At 42.7% G+C, this 13,762-nt stretch overlaps 1 protein-coding gene across 1 annotated transcript in view; it reads right to left on the bottom strand.

Moving 5' to 3' along the window:
• Positions 1-1,535: 1,535 nt before the first annotated feature.
• Positions 1,536-13,762, bottom strand: part of LOC126153746 (suppressor of lurcher protein 1-like) — a 348,799-nt gene continuing 336,572 nt past the window's right edge. Inside the window, exons 12-13 of the mRNA XM_049916091.1 lie at positions 4,506-4,750; positions 1,536-1,806 (exon numbers count right to left, since the gene is read on the bottom strand). Of these exons, the coding sequence (XP_049772048.1) occupies positions 1,754-1,806; positions 4,506-4,750 (298 nt within the window). The 3' untranslated portion in view covers positions 1,536-1,753. The remainder of the gene's footprint in view (positions 1,807-4,505; positions 4,751-13,762) is intronic.

Here is a 13,762-nt window from a genome sequence, read left to right as displayed (position 1 = left end):
TTGTAAACTGGTGAAAAGGCTGCTGCCCCTCTTCAGTAACCATAGGGTTGTCTGGCATCTCGACAGATAAGCCTTTGATGTAGTGGCACCTATGGTACGGCTATAACTGAGGCATGGAAGCCAACCCCTCTGCCCCCTTCCCACCCGCCCACCCCTAACGGCAAATCCAATGGTTCATGTGGGATGGGAAGGGGGGATCGTCAACATAGTAATGTTTCGTAAGTGTTTCTACTAATTTATGGTCATAGTCGATTCACATGTGGACAGAAAGAACATTTGTGGAAGAATGGCAGCGAAATTCCTAGTCCAAAGTGCACTTTGTGGTGCAGCCAAAACGACAGTTGAGGTGTCCTTCAACATACCACTTGGTTTGGTAACGTTATTATGTTACAAAACAGCTAACGCATTATCTGTCAGTGTGCCTAGTTCTCTGTTACCAAGAGATCTGAACTTGTCAATGATTGGGTAGCATTTTGGTGAAATGGTTTTTTATGTCTGAACAGCGTATTTCTATACCTCAGAGGAATTAAAAAGAGACAGTAAATTCTTCTTTTGAAGGGGCGTATAGTTTTTACCGGCAATGAGGGGGAATATTGCGTCGTAGTTGATGGGTATCTTTGATTATGTAACTTTCTTACAAGTCCAATGCCAGTGTTTGAGTCAAACTGTTTTAAAGTGACGATAGAAGAATCGTCAACATCAGAAATTAGGCGTTACAAGGCCGAGGACATTCAAGGTGCTGTCTATGGTTGCTGTTGTGGGACCCAGTGTAATGTCTTCTATTCCGAACATCTCTCTCTCTCTCTCTCTCTCTCTCTCTCTCACACACACACACACACACACACACACACACACACTTGTTCACTAAATTTTACTTAGAGTTCAATGTTCCAGTTTCAGTAAAACGTGTGGTTCGACGAAATGAACACCAAACACATTCAATCTTTGCTCAGTAATACATTCAGCTCTTACTTATATGAAGAAAAATATTTCAGTTTATAATATTAGAAGCCAAGATCGCTTGGGGTGAAATAGTTTATATATGACTGCTTCACATCAAGTGATGTTGGCTTCTAACATTATAAATTACAACTTAAGATAGCGCCAACAACGTGTGTAAAATATATTTCGATAAGAGAGTGTATTTCTCTCTTGCGTCTCATGTGTGGCACTAACAGATCGGTGATCAGTCAACTGAACTGACGTAGATACATTCGTAGCTCTGTAACGATGATAATTTTAAAACTAGTTTCAGTCATCCAAGAAAAAAAAACTGTAACAGGATTATCATATGTACTTGCCACTGGTGTTTCACATTAACGAAAACTTTATGGCTGGGGAATTCCGATTCACTCGATAGAGCTGACAGGTAAATGAAGTAGTGGCACACTATTGAACGCACCAAGTTTCAGTTTGTGGCTGGTGAAGAAACGTGTGTAATGGAGCTGATGATGATGCGTAAATGAAATACAACCATAGTAAAGAAATTCATCCAACGTTAATATATATATTTACTTGATTGTCAAAAATTATACAATTTCTTTTTTTTACACAAGGGTAATTTCTTTATAAAATTTCTGTATAAAAATCTATATGTAAAGATCACATTTTCCTAAATGTTGAGCGATTTCGTCGTAACTAATTTTCTGACACTTCCTATTGTCAACTTCGTAAGTACTTGCAGTCCTTGTGCGTACTGATATCAATGGTTGAAGTACTGGTGAAACAGACGCCTCGATTGATACAACTTGTCTTAGCAGACGAACTTCAAGCAAAACACAATCAACGGCCAGAGGGATGTAGTTCCTGAAACGAGATAGACAGTGAGTAAATGAGAGTTCGCTAGCGCAATATTTATACATAAAGTTAACTATAATTACATGTTAGAGGGAAGTACATTTGCGTGAAGAGAAAGGAATAAGCAAAAACATAAGTGAAATTTGCCTGATACTTTAGCCACGTCTGTCTCTTATTTTCTCCAGCCCACTTTTTTCTCATGCATGTTAACAATAGTGGCCACGTCTATGCGTGGCGTTTGTTTACATTCACGTACACATATTTTCCATTTGTTGTTATTTGACGTAGTCAAACTGGAGATAAGCGATTTGTGTGTATTGAAAGCTGTGGTTTCAGGAAAAAACGCTTTGCTACTAAGGATCGTATGTAAGATTTTTATTTTATTTTCCTTTGTTTACTTTCTATTGAAATAAAGGGTGTTAATTTACATTATTTGTAATGTATACACTACAAGCTTTCAATGTAAACTGATAGCTTTTGTGAAAAAAACTGTTTATTTCCTGCGACTAATCTATGTTAAGAGATCTGTAACAGTACTTGATCGTGTATTTCATATCGTTCTGACCTTGTTGAACAGTACGCAAGAGCAGAAAATATGCAGAGTTTGATGTTGGTACCGTACACCGCAAAATTAGATTCAGTATTTAAAAACGTAAACTGCCTTTTGCGAATGTAAGACAGGGTCAGTGTCCGAGAATAAAACTTTGATATCAAACAGGAAGGACGATGAAGGTGAAGAAAATTTTTTTGATCTGTTTTACATCTGCTTGACTGTTAAGTAACAACTGTACTGACAGCAACTGCCAAAATGCAGTGACAACAAGAATAACTCAGTTCATGCAGATCGCTTCCAAACAGATGATAATAAATTTACTTTGCATTTCAGTCATCGGCATTTTAATTTGGGTCTTCCACTTATTCATATATGTATTGCTGGCAATACGTGCTGACATAAAACTGAACTTCTGAAGCCTGTATTTGTTGTGTAACAAAAACCTGTCATATAATGTACCTCATCTCAAACAGTTAGGTTCAGATCCTAGGTACACTACGACATAAATTGTAACGTATTTTTAGTATTTCTTCATTATTATGCATCCACACACATATTATAAAATAGATTCTAAGGTATTGTAGGATATGTTCTTCATTAGAATACACCCTGTACAACTATATATGTATTCAATTCATGAGAATGCGTTACAATCGATATCAGTAGCCGCAGCAAGTCTTCAATATTCCTCCTCCATTGTACAAGAAACCATCATTCCCCCAAGACAACAGCACCGTCAGTTGGTAACTGGAGTTGTAAATGCAGCCCGTAATTATAGTGAGCCATTGTGGTGCTTGGCTAACATTAACATGTCTGCCCAGTAATGTACAGATCCTGGACTATAATTCATAGTTGAACATGACTGTTTCAGAGACGTGTTACTACATTGATCCTCACAAAAAGAGCTGCATCCGGAAGGAACCGACTAACCCACTACACACTGCGTGTTTATGTTGCACACCATCAGCATTGGCAGTGGCTACTTTTGAACAGTCAGCCCGGCGCTCGGGGAGCGTGAACGGGTTGTGACCTCTTGTGCACTGTGCCAAGTCGACACGTCCGAAAACGGGTTGCCAGGCTTGGCGAGTTTGATAGGGACCACATCGTGGGGCTGTGGGAACACGGATGCTCCTGTCGTCATCTGTGCAGCTGCATTGTCACCACCATTGACCGTTGTTGGGACACATGAAGGCACGCATCTATGTGGATGTCCGACAGGCATCACAAGGAGGAAATGGGTGGGGGGGGGGGAGGGGGGGGGAGGACCGACGGATTGTTCACCATCCGCGAAATCAAACGGCAACGATTGGGGCTACCCTGTCTTTTAAGCAACATCCCATCTGCTAAAACCATAATTGGAGGCGATTGCATGACGCACGACTCGCCGCACGTGGATCGGTAAGACTGCCACGTACACCCAAGTAGAGTCCCGACCGATTCGCCTGTTGTTGGCAGCTACGGAGAAGGGCCCTTCAGTCCAGTAGTGAGTCATCTTCAGAGTCTGACCTTGGAGGCGGCGACCACCAAGTCCTTGTCTGGGGGCGCAGTGGAGCGCAATGAAGAGTGGTCTCCCATCACGCGTCCGTGGAATTCCTGTAAGCGCCGGCCACACAGTTCACGAACGGCCACGCTCATGCCATATTTCAACCGCTGCCACCACCCGAGCGCGCCTTGCAGCTATGGCTGCTCTCCAGTCGCCAGCCGCACCGCCAGATCCTTACTCGATGGAGAATGTGTGGGGGGTCATGGAGCGTGCCACCAGGGCTTAGCTCCCATCCACCAACCTGCGGGAGCCGCTTGCAGGTGCAAATGGCGAGAATCGGAGTATTACAGGAATACACCCAAGACATGCACATCTCCATTCCGCGACTTCTGAACTATTGGCAGCCATGGAGGACCGACTTCATACGAACACGTACTCTTTGTGGTCGTCTAGTGTAATGAATATTGATCCTTCAAAGTTGAAAATATAATCATTTCGCATGTGTGGTACCATCTACCTGCTTGCCAGCAGTGATCGCCATCCTATACGACTTCTGTGTGTGTGTGTGTGTGTGTGTGTGTGTGTGTGTGTGTGTGTGTGTGTGTGCGCGCGTGACAGTGTTTAAGGCTAAGTAAACAATTCCGAACTGTTAAAGCCCACTGGCAAGCTGACCTGCGGCTCTGCCAGTCTGGCGCCTCCTGGCGAGGCTGGAGTCCCTGTTGCCTCCCAGGAAGCGGTAGGTGACGTTGAAGCCTGTGGCGTCGAGGCGGCCGTTGGACTTGAACGTGAGCCGGAAGTACTTCCCGTCGGACAGCACGTCGAACGGCTCCAGCTGGCCGCAGTACCTGGGGAACCGCGAGTCGCGGCCTCTGTAGTTGGACATCTCTACGTAGTCGCTCGCTGACAGTGCTTCACACCTGAAAAACACGAATCACTTCGTTCCAGACACTCTGGTAATTTTTCCGTATTGGCAACTACGAGGCGCTACATGTTAGCAGCTGATTTGTGTGAGTCAGTCTCCTGTTCCATACTCTTCAGCAGGCACCCCACAGACACTGACTCTGATTCTGCAGCGTCCGATAAGCCAGACATGTCTCCCTGATTTTGCAAAATGGAGAGCACCTCAGAGTGCTAAGTATAGTGACCCCTAGATTTCCTGAGCTTGTAACGCCGGAAATGCATATCCTCCTATTTCCATTTATTGTACTATAAATTAGTTTTCCTTATTTTTGTTACCTGAATATATAACATTTCTGTGTCTTCGTATATTGTAATTGTTTTACTATTTGTATATATATATATTTATGCATTTATGTCGATGTATAATTGGTTTGTTTCGTAAATATTATTTGTATTTTTACGCTGGGTCTTGCCTAGGGAAAACTGCTATCGAACGATTACATCGATAGGTCGTGTGAAGAATCAAAGTGTGTAGGATCTTTGGTAGTGTTAACTCTGCCGCGTGGAGCGCGGGCAGGGCATGGGGAGTCTGGCTGGAGTAGGCAGTGGAGCAGGTGTGTTGTGTGACGCTCCCGCGAGTTGCCGCGCTTTCGGGGTTTGGCAGCATGTAATTGCGCTCGACTCGCGATGATAGTTTCTGACATGGTGTCGCGGACGGGAAGCATTAGCTGGCGCACATCAAGAGCCCGTTTCGCCTGGTGACCGTGTCGAGAAGAAGGCGCGCCAACATCCAGCTTCTGCAACAGCGACGGCCGACAATGAGTGACTGTCGCCACCTCCTCGATCGACGGCTTCAAACCTTCAATCAACCAACAAGGAAGACTGGAAGCACGTAAAGTTTTAGAACTGTATGGCAGACCTCAGCTTTTAAAACTGTTCAAATCACAGAATTACAGCAACGTAGCATGAACCTTTGTTGCTAATTGTCCCAATTGCTTTACCAAGCAGGGTCCCTTCCTTTTCCGGAATGAACCCGAGTGTCGTTGAAATTCAAACGCCAGCATTAAAGCAGCATCATTCGATTTCATTGCTTTAATTTCAAAGTTCAGTTAAAGTATTCATAGCTGGCTACAATATTTAGATTACACAAGCACGAATTAAGAGTGCGAGTTCTGTTACCGTATTTTAGCTTACCTGTGACTGCAGCTCAGCTTGGTACGTACTAAATTTTACTATTGTTAATTGTTCAGAATCATTTAATTCAACTTCAAAGTTAAATCTCTTATTTCTAAATTGCGTAGATTCAAGTAGCTTTTGAAATGATTGTTGGGGTAGTCCAAGACTAACCGTATTTTACTGAATTTCGATGTGCTTCAGAAAGAAAGCTCACTATTGACTTCAGTCACTAAATTAACTTTCGATTTTCCAGTTTTATTAATTCTTTTGCTAAATTAAGTCAGAGTGTAGCGAAATTTATTACTTCTGACAAACTTTCAGTTTTCACACTACACGTGTTAACCTTCAGTTGCCACGCTTCTAGTGCTAATTATATGTGTAATAACTTTTTTTTCAGTTACTATAGTAATTGTCCTTGGGACTGGCGACCGTAATTCCCCCAAATCTCAAATATCTAATTACCGCTAGTTGATTGTTAACGTAACGGCCGCACATTTACTTTCTTTATTAACTTTACCCCTTTTCCAAAATTAATTTCCACCAGTTTCATTTGCATTTTTCCTTTCATTCAGATGTAACCCTTTCCTCCCTCTTTACCGACAGGTTAACTTCGGTGACGATTGCTTTTCCAAAATTCCCATTAGGTACACGCGGTTTCATTTTTCACTGTCATTAAGGTCGATAAGTGAGGGGGAGGTTACAAGCTGATGGGAGTTTTTCGATCCTATCACTTTTCTGTAACTCTATTTTGAGATCATCTGATGGATCCTTGTGCGTAAAAATGAAAACAGGGATACTGGGTTGAACGTGAAGATCCCGGGAAAGAACCTCAATTCTAAAAACAGAACTAGTGCTCAAGGTGTGCAGTGTGCCGATAGACTCGATGGCAGACGCATCATCAACGGCCGAACTCTCCTTACCAGATGCGCCCCAGTTAGTATCCAAGCATGCAGCATTCAGGTAGGATCAACGCTTATTTCTCTAGCATCTCATCTTATTTATGTGGGTCGTTATTCATAAGGAAACCTCCAATGATTCGAATGGTCCTTTAGGAAGAATACACTCCTTACGAGTACGTAAACAACGAGTACGTGAGTTGACTATTCTAAGCAACACGTCATGCAGCATTTCACAGGATATCAGTAACACAACAGGATTGCCAAATGACAATTTGTTTTCAGGTAGGAAGCTTGGAGAAACTTCACTTACGAAGTTAGCATCCACTGGTGTTTATTAAGTCTTGAATGGTACGGCAGGATTCAGAGACTTGCTACCTCAGGTGCCTCGTTCTTTTCGAAGTTTCATATTAGTAGGAAGGCATGGGTATCTGTGGAACTTAATCGATGTAATTTGACTGTCTTGTTTTTTTTTTATTTTATCTTTTAACCATTACACAATTGTGAAGCAGTGGACGCGGATGCATGTGTTCAGCTGTTCAAGTACTCATAAAATCAAGTATTTACGTGCGTGCATGAGAAGTGCGTGTATGTGTGTGTGTGTGTGTGTGTGTGTGTGTGTGTGTGTGTGCGCGCGCGCGGGTGGGTGGGTGCGCGCTTGCGCGTGTGTGTCTCTGCTTATGGTACGGTATCTCTGCTTGTCTGTGCTCAATCTGTCAGTGATGCGCTGTACTAAAATATTCTCTGTGATGAAAATTTAAAAATATGTTGACGATTTGACAGTCTCTACGGCACTGGAGAGGTAGATGGCCTGCTGTTGGGTGTACTTGTGTAGCCAACTAGCCGGGGAAAGACTTGTAATCGTACGAATATTGCAGTAGACAAATGACAGATTAACAAAGAATGAGCTAAAATAGACAATTACAGAAACTGATGATTCCAAATACCAACCGTTATCCCAGTGTCTACCCCCCCCCCCCATCAGAAACTAGAGAATATCAAACATAAAAGCTCTGTAAGTACTTTGAAGCCTTTGAGATTTTTGTGAACAAGAGTAAAGCTACAATGAGAGAGAGAATTATCATACAGTACAGCAAGGAGTTAGAGAGCATAATGGTTTATATTCACAGCTGTTTCGTTTTAGTTTGGAACGAAACTATTTAACCCAAAAAGTGTACCTGAAGAAGATGGGAGAGAAAACCGAGATTCATAACATCCGGCAGAGAAACAGATTTTGTAAATAAACATTGTAGCTAAGTGGAAGATGTGAACGAATTTGAAAGAGAAACGTCACCTAGAAATAAAAGTAGACTGTTATGTATAAAAAAGATTATTATTAGTGCAAGGATAACCACAAATGTTACAAATCAAGTAGCATTCAGGAAACCATTGCTATAAAGCAGAAATAAGAAATCAAATATGCAGGGTTATTCATAAACGGCTTCGTGGTCTCAGAAGACTGCAAGACGTATAGAAGACAGAAACACATCAGTGGGTAGAGCAACTCTCCAAGTTTGTTACTCACGTAATATGTGCTCAACACCATTCGTGATGCGGAAGTGTCAATACGTGAACGCAATTAAGTGAAGTTGCTGACGCCAACTGCCTGGGAAAGCACGACAACAGCTTGCATTGGAAAAATGTCCTGTGGGTTGCCTACTTACAGGCGCGATCTAATTCGAAGCAGCAATGTAAAGCTGATGAGGTCCCTAAATGTTCTGACACGTCTGTTCCATAATGCAACTACGCCCCGGTGCATTTTACGAATCGAAAGTTGGCGAAACACGCTGTCCCCCGGAACGTGTCGTTTTTCAGTACATCTTGTAGTTTTCAGATAGTTGTTTTCTGAAACCCGCAGTTACTTATGAATAATACTGTCCATAAGTTCCACATAACGAATATGATATGGAGGAATTGCTTGATACCTTCATTGTAAATAGAGAACCGTAATTTGAGATAATATTGGGAGTATGATGATGTAAAATGGTTGGAGCTACTAAAACCACAATAAGGTATTAGAGATTGTTGAGATAATGTTGATTAAAGGAAAACTGGAGGTGAAATCAGATAACGAAAGACGGCGAACCACCACTATGTTTGTGAGGGCATCGCTATTTGCAGGAGATTTTTTTTTCTTTTTTTTCTCTTACGTTCTTTTCTTTCTTGCTATTTCATATGTATACGTATATGTATATTTCCGATGATATGGCACAGTCTTTATTTTTCCTGTGTGTATTTGAGATAATATCTTTTTTAAATTAATTTTTTACATGGTAAATACATTTCTCTTCTTTATTATGTTTTGATTTCTTGCTTATGATTCGCTGAAAATGTTTATTGTTATTAAAATAGGTGTCATTAAAAATATACTGAGATACTGTATAAATAGAGTGAGTGCGATCTGGGAGTATCGATACTGACGGTCGAAGAGTGTATGTAGAGAATTTGTGTTAGACGGAGGTGGCGCGCAAACAAGTTTGGTTTGATGTCTGTGTTTGTCGTCTTGCAAATTGGTGCAAAAGGAACTCGTTAATGGCGATATATGTTTCTGTTCTTTCCGTACCGGATTCTGGAATGTTTATTGTAGACAGAGAAGTTGGACTGAATAAAACCGCCAGCTGAACTGGGTCGTGTACCTACGACAATACAGCCATGTAAGGACGGCATTGTACACTACTGCCAATTAAAACTGCTGCACCAAGAAGATGACGCGCTACAGACGCACAATTTAACAGGCAGGAAGAAGATGCTGTGATATGCAAATCATTAGCTTTTCAGAGCATTCACACAAGGTTGGCGCCGGTGGCGACACCTACAACGTGCTGACATGAGGAAAGTTTCCAACCGATTTCTCATACACAAACAGCAGTTGCCCGGCGTTGCCTGATGAAACGTTGTTGTGATGCCTCCTGTAAGGAGGAGAAATGCATACCATCACGTTTCCGACTTAGATAAAGGTCGGATTGTAGCCTATCTCGATTGCGGTTTATCGTATCGCGACATTGCTGCTCGCGTTGGTCGAGATACAATGACTGTTAGTAGAATATGGAATTGGTGGGTTCAGGAGGGTAATACGGAACGCCGTGCTGGATCCCAACGGCGTCGTATCACTAGCTGTCGAGATGACCGGCATCTTATCCGCGTGGCTGTAACGGATCGTGCAGCCACGTCTCGATCCCTGAGTCAACAGATAGGGACGTTTGCAAGACAACAACCATTTGCACGAACAGTTCTACGACGTTTGCAGCAGCATGGACTATCAGCTCGGAGACCACGGCTGCGGGTACCCTTGACGCTGCATCACACACAGGAACGCCTGCGATGGTGTACTCAACGACGCCCCTGGATGCACGAATGGCAAAACGTAATTTTTTCGGATGAATCCAGGTTCTGTTTACAGCATCATGATGGTCGCATCCGCGTTTGGCGACATCGCAGGGAACGCACATTGGAATCGTATATTCGTCATCGCTATACTGCCGTATCACCCGGCGTGATGGTATCGATTCCTGCGATACCCTACATTTCAGCAGGATAATGCACGCCCGCATGTTGCAGGTCCTGCATGGGCCTTTCTGGACACAGAAAATGTTCGACTGCTGCCCTGGCCAGCACATTCTCCAGATCTCTCACCAATTGAATACATCTGGTCAATGGAGGCCGAGCAACTGGCTCGTCACAATACGCCAGTCACTATTCTTGATAAACAATGGTATCGTGTTGAAACTGCATGGGCAGTTGTACCTCTACACACTATCCAAGCTCTATTTTACTCAATGCCCAGGCGTATCAAGGCCTTTATTACGGCCAGAGGTCGTTGTTCTGGGTACTGATTTCTCAGGATCTATGCATCCAAATTAAATGTAATCGCATGTCAGTTGTAGTATAATATATTTGACCAATGAATACTCGTTTATCGTCTACATTTCTTCTTGGTTCAAATGGCTCTGAGCACTATGGGACTTAACTTATGAGGCCAACAGTCCCCTAGAACTTAGAACTACTTAAACCTAACTAACCTAAGGACATCGTATAGATCCATGCCCGAGACAGGATTCGAACCTGCGACCATAGCGGTCGCGCGGTTCCAGACTGTAGCGCCTAGAACTGCTCGGACACTCTGGCCGGCTTTCTTCTTGGTGCAGCAATTTGAATGGCCAGTAGTGTAGTTATGGGTTTAGAGGTGAACTGTGTTCGCTTTGACTGTATCGCGGGCACTTTACAAATTTGGGAACTTCGATGTATGTTCGCGTTGTGGCCGAGAACACTGTAACCTATTTACTAGCTGTGTCACAGACGTGTTAAAAACTGTGTACCATGAACGTGCTGATTCCCGCCGAGCGTCGTGATTTCGTCATCGGAAAACTTAAAACTGTGTAAAGGACATGTTACTGCAAACATCGTGTGTGATAGACGTAAGATCATGCACACACATCAGTCTGAGTGTTGGTAACAACAACAACAACATCAACGTGCAGTCTCCCAGTGGCCTATGATACGCCACTGACGTCAACTTCGCCCGATGGAGATCATTTGCCGCATGAGAATATCAGCAACAGTCTTCGTTCAATCAACGGAGCTGATCCAACACGCCGCCTCTACCGACGAGCTGCTGTAAAATCGCCGTTCGCTGTGGCGCTTCAGCCTGGAACCGCGCTACCTCTACGGTCGGAGGTTCGAATGTTTCAAATGGCTCTGAGCACTATGGGACTTAACATCTGACGTCATGAGTCGAATAGAACTTAGAACTACTTAAACGTAACTAACCTAAGGACTTCACACACGTCCATGCCCGAGGCAGGATTCGAATCTGAGACCGTAGCGGTCGCGCGGTTCCAGACTTAAGCGCCTAGAACCGCTCGGCCACACAGACCGGCGCAGGTTCGAATCCTGCCTCGGGCATGGGTGTGTGTGAAGTCCTTAAGTAGTTCTAAGTTCTAGGGGACTGATGAGTCCCATACTGCTTAGAGGCATTTGAACCATTTTTTTGTACTGTGGAAATTGAGGGGTTGGTGTGAGAGGAGCTTCATTAATATCCCCCTTCCACTCGAATACGATTTTCACACATTGTAGAATAAAGTGATGAGAGACTGGCAGAGCAACAACATTCGGTTATACGATCAAATTATTTAGGTTTGATGCAACCTGATAGGCGACGTGATTTCAACACACGCTGTTTACTACATCGGCTTCTTAGTCACTGGAATCCTAAACACGTGTCCTTACACGCGTAACACATAATTGCAGTATCAAATTGGACACGTCCGCCATCTTGACTGTATCTTTGCATAACAATAAATCTTTCTGCTCCTCCTTTTCCAACTCAGCCTACGACTGTGGAAAAAACTATCCTGAACCCTGTGTCATTTCCCAAACCACTCTGCGTTCAAGAGGAGGATTAAAGCCGCATCTGTTGTCGTAGGTGTAGGTTCTCCCTCGGCACATCCCAGCTATTTTCTTTCTGTCCAACAAGGTGCCAAAATGACTGTAACGTTGTGATGTATATATATACCTTTCTTATCCGTTTCTATTTCTGGTTTCTTAATCCACTTCGTCTACTAATCTTAGTCTGTTATTTCCCATTCTCTCTGTGCACACAACTCTTTGTGCCACTTTGATTGCATCTGTACTGTTTCCCCCGGTTTCTGTCAGGTGTCACTTCTCTCATTAGACACGATTAAGATGAAGGAGTTGTTTGGTACGCTGTTAAAAAGACTGAAATTTCTTAAATTCGGATACTCATTGCTATGGATTTTATTATTACTATTATTGTCATTACTACTACTACCACTACTACTACTAGTACTAGTGCTAGTACTATTACTACTTTTTACTACACAAATTGTAATGTTGGCTCTTGATTCACTGAGAAGGTCTGGGCAATGGCAGAGAGGACGTGAAAGCCCCAATTTTGCAATGTGCACTAAATGCACAAATAAAGTAAGTATATTGCAATGCATGCACTAAAAAGGGTAACGGTTATTAGGAACAATTTCCGTCGAATTTCGTTAGGAAAGAAGTGTTAGTTGTTTATGCCATTAAAAAAAGTAAATGTTCGTTGGCTATCTTTATTTTCTAATCTGACAGTACTCAATCTACATTATTCTACCATCTCTAGCCGTAACTTTGAACTCACAGGTTTGAGGCACTTCCATCATTTTCTTTGGGCCTTTGTCCCGCGTCAACGCGGGGTCGACCTTGTTACTACGGTTTTGGCAATAATAGTGACAGAGGGTGTCCGGGGATTACCGAAGTGTCCGATTGCACCCATGTGATTTGACCCATGACGTCATCAATATGGCGGAAATGTATATTCTAAGCGTCTCTAATATGGCGCCTGTGATGTCACTACATACACACGGCAACAAACACGAAAATACGTATAAATAACACAATAACATCTTCCTCCTATAATACAATCCAACTAACGCGACAACCGCGGGAAATTGGGGGTTTTTGGGAGGGGACAAGCTAAATATAACAGTAAAAAAAAAAAAACACCACGATCCCAAAACACACAAAATGACGAATAAAAAAATAATTACAAGATCTATACCAAAACACCAACGCCTGCAGCAAAAACTACGGAAATGTGAATCAGACATTTCACTTGACCACAGTTGTCGATACCAAAACACCAATACCTACATATAAAATTAGGAAAATTGGAATCGGTCATTACCCTTAACCTTTATAGGTCAACCACAACTATGGATACGAAAAAACCAACACCTACAACTACGAAAAACAAAACCAAAACCACAACACCTCAAAAATTCGAAAGTCAAACATCGCTACGTAAATTAAGACATTCAATATACAGTAAATACACAGAACATTACAACTCGAGAAAAATAGACAGAAAAAAGGTAATTACTCACCACAGACAAACACAAGACGGCATCTAAAAACACAACCAACTCATAAACTCGGCGCCATAAAGACGTCACACACAAC

The sequence above is a fragment of the Schistocerca cancellata genome, chromosome 2, assembly GCF_023864275.1.
Source record: "Schistocerca cancellata isolate TAMUIC-IGC-003103 chromosome 2, iqSchCanc2.1, whole genome shotgun sequence".
Taxonomy (NCBI): Eukaryota; Metazoa; Arthropoda; class Insecta; order Orthoptera; family Acrididae; genus Schistocerca; species Schistocerca cancellata.
The sequence above is the reverse complement of the archived record's forward strand: the minus strand, read 5'-3'. Positions and strand labels throughout refer to the sequence as shown.